This window comes from Fulmarus glacialis, unplaced genomic scaffold (assembly GCF_000690835.1).
Source record: "Fulmarus glacialis isolate BGI_N327 unplaced genomic scaffold, ASM69083v1 scaffold28618, whole genome shotgun sequence".
NCBI classification, from domain to species: domain Eukaryota; kingdom Metazoa; phylum Chordata; class Aves; order Procellariiformes; family Procellariidae; genus Fulmarus; species Fulmarus glacialis.
The window spans coordinates 1-7656 of NW_009229338.1; the positions used below are offsets into that span (position 1 = coordinate 1).

Here is a 7656-nt window from a genome sequence, read left to right on the forward strand (position 1 = left end):
GCATGAGGCGGAGGCCGGGGCAGGGGCAGGAGCAGGCCCCCGAGCACTCAGCTCACGTCAGAGACAAGCAGCTGCACCCAAGAATGCCAGCAGTGGCCAGTGAGAGGGGTAGCTCTGGAAGGAGCAAATGGGGGGCCTTTCTTTTGCCTATTCTTTTGCCTAAGGAACCAGTCTGCACACCCAAAGACAGAATGGAGACATGACCAATTTGCCCAGATTAGACAGTGCCTTAGTAAATATTTAGAAGTGAGGCAACCATTTAGGATCTCGAACTCAAGGATCTTGAGCAAAAAACATAGAGCTAAGATGGGGTAGAAAGCCCCAACACTACACTGTGTTTCTTCAGCCCCTGGGCTGATTTTTACCTGCCAGTTCACAGTCATAGAATATCATAATCCGTGCTGGCACGGACGGGTGATGTGAATACATTCACTCAGGTCTACCTTTTACAATAAAACAAAAACAAACCAAAGGAAAATAATTTCTTGAAATTTGGCACTCTGCAGGCCATCACATGAGTGGGGTGGAACTTTGCTGTGGTGAATGCAGGCAGCATCCAGTAGAAGGGCCTTTAGCATGCTTAACCCTCATCCCTTTCTAGGAAGTTGCTGTTAGTCAGTACTCTAACTCATTTTGTTCTGTTCATATGCCGTTCTCTCTTTACAACTTCAGTGAAGCAGCTGGGCCCAGACTGGGGAATAATCAAAAGGAACATTTGCAATGAAGGATATCCTACACCTGGCTGTGATGCTAAATTCACATTAAAGTAATTCACCTGCATCATTTCTTTCCAGTTCACACGATCACCAAGAAGCCTATGTCTTGGCATGATAATATAGAAGAGCCAGCAGATGGTAAGAAATCTCCCAACAGCTTGTGCTAATTATGTACGAAAATGACTAATAAGTAAGATTGAAAAATTCCAATTAGTCTAAAAGATGACATACGTGGAAACACCCCTGTGACAATAGAAGAAAGTTAAACTCATTCATGATTGTTATTAAACGTAAGGCAGGGTTTTTTCCACTTTGCATCCCTTTTCCATTACTTTTCATTATCAGTACAAGCTTGCATTCATGCAATTATGCTTTTATTTTTGTTTTTAGTTATCATACTATAAAATTCTGCTTGAGAATCTAAACCTCTTTCAGGGGAAAGCGAAAAAATCTAGAAACGTGTTTTATACACACATGTTGCTTGTCATTGCAGATTCTACCTAACCACCGCATATGGTAAACTGCTGAAATGGCTGCTGAATCTTGCTTTAGAGCACTAATAACAGGAACACATATAGCAACTGCTCCCTTATTTCTAATATGCCAATTTTGTCTAAAAACCTTAATGTCAGTTAAGGTTGCCCTGCTCTAGTAAAGGATTAGGGTGGAAAAGAAAACCAAAACAGGGAAAGGGAGAAGGTCTCAGGCAACTGAGAAAGACGATAGCTAATGTGGAGTGCTGGTTGATACTAGACGTGGTATAAGAAAAGTAAGATGCTGCAATACAGCAGACAGGGATGACAGAACTAACAGGACAGTGTAGGCAGGCAAATCTTGAAACCTCATCAGGATAAATTTGAGTAGAAATGTCACCCTGCATTCTCTTACAAGATCATTCACAGAAGCACAGAGGTTGCCTCCAACCTTCGCTTTCTTGCTATGGCTTGGACAGTGTTAGGATGTCCCATTCTAACACACATCCACAGGTGACTGGTTTTTAAACATACTTTCTTTCATCTGTATTTGTGTCTCTTAAACCAACAGCCAAGTTTCTGAACCTTATTCACCATGCAGCACTGGAGCCAACAAAGAAATATTCAGAGCCACAAACTGAAAGCCAGGAAATTGGCTGGAACACAACACCTTTGGTGAGTAGGGTGCTTAAGGACTCAGCTCTTTGCAGGATTCAGAGAAGTTGTTCAGCACATCACACTGAAAGATATTCCTGCAAGAAAATAATTTGTGACAAACATGGAAAAGAGGAATGACTAGGAATGAGCAGAGTTGTTCGTGGACAACAAGTTTTTAAAATTTACAACTAAAAGGATTCTTCACACTGGCATAGGCTTGTGAACACAGAAACAATAGACTTCCTCTGAGAAACTTGTATACAAAGTATCTACAATGACAGTCGACCCCAAGCATATTGCCAAATGCCACATATGTAGTCACGGCTGTTTATTAAAGCATTCGGCCATGAGAAATGGTGTAGTGAGCAATGTGAAGTGACATACATAAGTATTGTGAAAAGAAATGTGCTGCTGTACAGTACCTTTCAAGCAAATTTCAAGCAGAACCATAAAATTAATAATCAGCTAAATAAATCCAAGGCAGAATACACCAGTGAGGATTCATTTGGGGAAGCGCGAATAAACAGGAGGAAAAGAAACCTTATTAACAAGCTGAGACATCAATCGTATCTGACAAACAATCTTATTAACAAGCTGTGACGATGACTGACTTTGTAGATTAGTGTTTCGAGAAAAGCAAATGAGGGCCTGATTAATTTTGGCCTGTTACAAAGAAAACTAAGATAAGTAAGAAATCAAGATAGTCTTCTGCAGCTTTTCATATTACACTTCAGGTAAACTAGTTACTCATGACAAGGCTAGAGACAGACATTCCAGCAGGGCTTTACGCTGTTAGATACTGGTGGTAGGATTAGGCTGGCAGGAAAGAGGCAACTAAATTTGCATGTAGGGAAGAGAGTTAAATTTATATCATCAGGACTCATGATGCTGTTTTGTACATTAATGAAACAGTGAACAGTGTATTCTCAAATAAGTGGTAACCTACTCGTTTGTCATTTGGGCACTTAGCAGCAGTAACACTGTGCATCACTCTTCTCAGGAGGGACTATTTCTACTAATTCTAGTAAAAGCACATGACTATTCATCATTTTTCTTTCCCAGATTCACACGGACCGTACTGACTGCAGACTCCACTTCCCACGCCGGAGAACTGAGATCACTAAATAAATGGCTGCCATGGGGCATGGGTAGGAGCAGTCTGCAGCGGTAGAGTGGCAAAGCCACACAACTTAAATAGAAGCAGTTAATGACATCTCATGTGTTAGGCCCTGCTTGTTATTAGGTGAATCTGGTAGATTTCTGGCAGGAGAAGATAGCGAGAAAAGGGAAGAGAGAACCTCAGTCTGTCCAGATTCGCAGCCTGACAATAGTTACAGAAATAAACCTATTTATAAGATTGCTGCATTTGTCCCACTGCTGTTTCCAAACCCATCTATATGAATAGTCTAAAAAACACTTTAACATCTTGACAGGCTTCAGACTTCCTATTCTGACATTGGCAACATGACCCAGAACTCAAGTTCACCAAGCACATGTCAACAGTAGCTGTGGAAAAAGCTGTCAGAACAAAGGGAACAAAGGGCAGGCTTCAGCCACCATTCAAAACACAACTAAACATCAATTAGACATACTTCTATGCAAACCATTTAATGCATTCACACACCAAAGGTTTAAGTAGAAAACAATCCTTCAACAAAACAGACAGTGAGAAGAAATTAGTGATAAGGCACTAGTTTCCACTGACTTTTTTTCTTGCCACTTGGAAGCATCCAGCTTGCTCCACAGTTAGCTGCTTGATGACAGCAGAAACATATCTTGCAACACACAGAAACATAGGAACCCCACTGGGGAGCACAGTCCTCTTATCGCGCTCGGCTCTTCATTTTCTGCCTTGCTCTCTTTCCAGGTCTCTTCTGTAAAAAAAGAACAGATTCAGATCTTTATTTTCACATCCTCAATCTTTGTTCTAGCGCTATAGCTTGGGGAGGATATCAAGGAGAGGGTATTTGTCAGTACCTCTGGAGAGGGAGGTTTTGGGACACAGGTAGCAACAAACAGTACTTGCTAACTCCCCCACTCATTTCCCTGTGCAGACACCGAACCACCGTCCTCAACTCTCTCTGCAACTGAATTATGCTCAGCTCCCAAAGACAGACATTTTCACTTCCAGACGCTAGAGGCACCCATCATGTACTCAGCTCTCCCTCCCAGACCAGGGCTGGCTTCCTAGCCAACCAGGATCATTTGCATGCAACATTTTTACTTACATTGAGGGCTTTTTTTCCTCCTTTTCCTGCTTTTCCTGGGCCTTTGTTGTGAGCCACTTTTGACCGGAAGCTGGACACATCATTAAAACTCTCCTTTGTGTTCCACTTTGAGCCCTTCTTCTTCCCACCAAAACCAAACTTCTGATTCTTGTATCGTCTTTTGGCATTTGGTCTGAAAAACAACCGAACAGCATCATCGCCTATACTCCTTTCCTCAGGAAGCTCTCAAGAAGGCACGTGTATCTGCTGATGGACCCCCATCAGCCATCATAAACCTTTCCCCTCTTATAGAAGAGTCAGAAATTAGCACATTTCAGTCTCCGTTCCATTCTGGCCACAGTTTTCCTCCTCTCTAGGGACAGAAAGCCACCTCAGATTTATTTTAACAAACATTAATCAGAACAGCTTTCTTGTTCCACAAAATGATCCCCTAAAAGACTGAAAAAACCAGAGATTCTGCATTTAAATATCTTTCTTTTCTGGTCTCACCCCTTCTTTATCCGTTGACTTGCACTGCCTTTTTTATTGCTCTGAGATGACGTCTGCTCTTCATCTAGAAAATCCAGCTTGTCAGAGAGACCTGCAAGAGCGAAGAGATAACAGTTGCTCAGCTACTACCACAGACAATATGAATTTTCAGTCTAAGCAACTAATAGCAACAAGTCACCCTCACTGAAGAACAGCTACTTGGGAGGATTTTCACTGCCACTGGCATATGATTCTGCACAGCAGCAGCCTTTCAACCTCACTGCCCAGCACTACAGATTGACACCACACATCATACTGCCTTACACTGCTCACATGTCACTATTCCTATTACATATTTGCTCTCTTAGACAAGTTAACTTTACCTTTCTGATATTTCTTGACTGCATTCAACATATTTTTTTTCTCCTTTTGTCTTCTCTGCAGAATCTCAGTTTGCACCTGAGATTAGAAGCAGAATGTTAGTGTTGTTCCATACTTTTTTCTCTTTTTTTTTTTCCTTTCTTTTTTTTTTAAAGTATCCCATCTTTTGCTCTGTCTTCCTTCAAAGCAGCTGGACAGAAAACTAGACAGATTCCGTATATTTTAGCCAGCCTCCTGTGGTCTCACTTTCTAAGCTCCTCACTCAGGCTCTAGATTCTTGTCATAGATAGGTCCCTTTTGTAGCTCCTCCTCACCTTCTTGCCATATTTTCTCATTGCACGGAGCTGTTTCGCCTTCTCAGACCTCTCCATTGCTTCCTGTTTACTCTTAAGCTTCTGTCGAATCTTATTAGGGGATAGAAAAAACAAAATTTATCAGTAACGCAGAAGAAAATATGAGAATTTTATGATTGCTGTGCAGTCCCGAAATCAATAATTATGTGAACTATCAATAAGTGTAAGAAAGAAAACATCTCTCGATCAGATAAAGTATAACGTTCTTTCAACTCAAGGCTGGAACAGTTATTACAGAAACTCCTGAACTGATCTGTAGCCAAAATCTGGTTAAAAAGACAAAACTCACACAGAGACAAGACAAAGACTTATAATGGGCTCTAATGGAACAGCTAAACAAGAATATCTTGTCACATCTTGTCAGTCTACTCAGGTGTATGTAAAAGACTTGATAGTTTATTTCTTGTCATTATTAAAAGTAAAGCACTGGAGAAGAGTCAATAACCCTTCCATGCCATAGAAAACATCTTTTTCGTTCCCTCCTTGTTCACAAACATTTCTATACGGATACCACATTACAAGGGATTACAAAGATTTCAACACAGATCTTCTGGATTCAGTCTGTGACTCCACTAGGAGATAAAAACTCTGTTCTTCAAACAGAAGCCAGCAAAAGAAGGTAACAGTTGCGTGTAGAATTGACTTACACCTCAGCACAAGCTAATTACTAATCTTCATCTTCTCTAGGAAGATTCTATCAGCCATCGAAGCAGTGATCAAGTCATACATGAACCTCCAAATTAGACTCCAGCTCATGCTTGTTTAACTTATACAATGTAGTCTTTTTTCCAAAACTAAAACAAAAATTAGGGTTCCGTTTTGAACAAAGACCACAATCAAGAAGCAAGTTCATGAAATTCTTAGTTCCTACACAAATCTGACTCACTACCCATGATAGATTAATTCAATAACACAGTTTAAAATCACAGAGAACCAAAACATACTGAGTATAAACAAAGGGTGATACTTAAATAGGGAAAAAGGATCACGTTAATGCCACAGTTGACTGTGCAAGTCTTAGGCCAAATTGCATAAACACAGCCAACTTTACAACCATACATATGGAGAAAAGTCTCCATTTATAACATTAAATACATTCAGGACAGAATATAAATCGTGCTTTTCTACTTTACGTTCCAACTGGTTATGGAAATCCCCACATTGCACTGAAATACCTAAACAGGAAGAAATTTCCTACCACAAACAAAATTTCAAACACAAACATTGTCATAAGCATTTGTCAAAGAGATGACGGTAAGTATTCACAAATCACACCTCAATCAATCCCTAACAAAGGCTAACACCAACACATAACACAGGAAAGAACGCCATTATTCACCGCACATACCTTCTGCATCTGTTGGTCTGATTTGGCCATCTCTGCGAAGTAATCATCTGGCCTTCTAGTAGGAACTTGGAGCTTACGCAACCTAGGTAGGGCTTCCAGGACTGCTGCCTGAGCCTGCCGGTAACTAGGGAGACAGCACAGCACCAGCTCTGTCACTGGGTATTGGGCATCTCACAGCACTGACAGAAACTCTGCTCACATAAGCTAGCTGATACTGACATCTAACAAGCATTGATCTAGAATTATATCAACACGCTGTGCCCTACAGCATTCAGTACTACTAAAAGCGATTTAGGTGCCAGTACAATATTAACACTTATATCTTGCACATATACATTTATCTAGTTTCCAGTTACAGCTTTATATGTTGGATTATAAAAGGCAAGGCAAAACAAGAGAACTGTAATAACACCAAAACAAATCCACAATGAAAAATCCACATCCTCTGTTAAAGCCATAGTGCTGCAACCAAGGAACTTTTTAAATAAACTTTTCAGCAAAGGATGGAAGTCTGCTGCGAGGAGGGAAATTATTTCCAGCCACAAGACAAGTTAAATATACTAGCATTAATTTGTAGTTATTTTGGAAAACATTCAGAGCCATCAAATGTAAAATACATGGCACAAGAGTGACATGATACTGGTGTCAGCCAGCACAGCAGTCTGCAGCACACCTGCATGGCTCCAAGCACGCAGCAGTATGCCGAGACCCTGCAAGAAATCTCCGGTTTTGACACTTACAAGCTCATCTCTCTCTGGAAATCATTCTCGGGGTCAACAGCATCTTTGTTAGAAGCACTCTGTGAGACGGGATCCACGACCTGGCCCGAAGTCACATCCAGCCTTTCCACCCAAGCTAGCTGCTGCTTGAATTCGGACAGGCACTGCTTCAGGCCGTCCTGTGAAGGAAGCACAGCTCTGCACACCACCGCACAGAACCACCTCCCCGAGGCGGGCCCTGCTGAATATCCAGGTCACACCGTGGCCTGCTCCTCCAAGGCCGCCAGGTGATACCCGAAATCACCGCAGCAGT

At 41.4% G+C, this 7656-nt stretch overlaps 2 protein-coding genes across 2 annotated transcripts; one reads left to right on the plus strand and one right to left on the minus strand.

The window, feature by feature from the left end:
- Nucleotides 1-794: 794 nt before the first annotated feature.
- On the plus strand, nucleotides 795-2974 carry FAM183A (family with sequence similarity 183, member A; the record flags this gene model as incomplete). The annotated part of the gene is made up of 3 exons (XM_009583840.1): nucleotides 795-854; nucleotides 1761-1864; nucleotides 2909-2974. Coding segments are annotated over 3 exons (230 nt in total), but the record flags the coding sequence as incomplete, so codon positions are not given.
- A 289-nt stretch (nucleotides 2975-3263) lies between these two features.
- On the minus strand, nucleotides 3264-7522 carry EBNA1BP2 (EBNA1 binding protein 2; the record flags this gene model as incomplete). Its single annotated transcript, XM_009583841.1, has 7 exons — nucleotides 3264-3720; nucleotides 4075-4246; nucleotides 4564-4654; nucleotides 4926-5001; nucleotides 5238-5327; nucleotides 6625-6748; nucleotides 7365-7522. Coding segments are annotated over 7 exons (762 nt in total), but the record flags the coding sequence as incomplete, so codon positions are not given.
- Nucleotides 7523-7656: the final 134 nt, after the last annotated feature.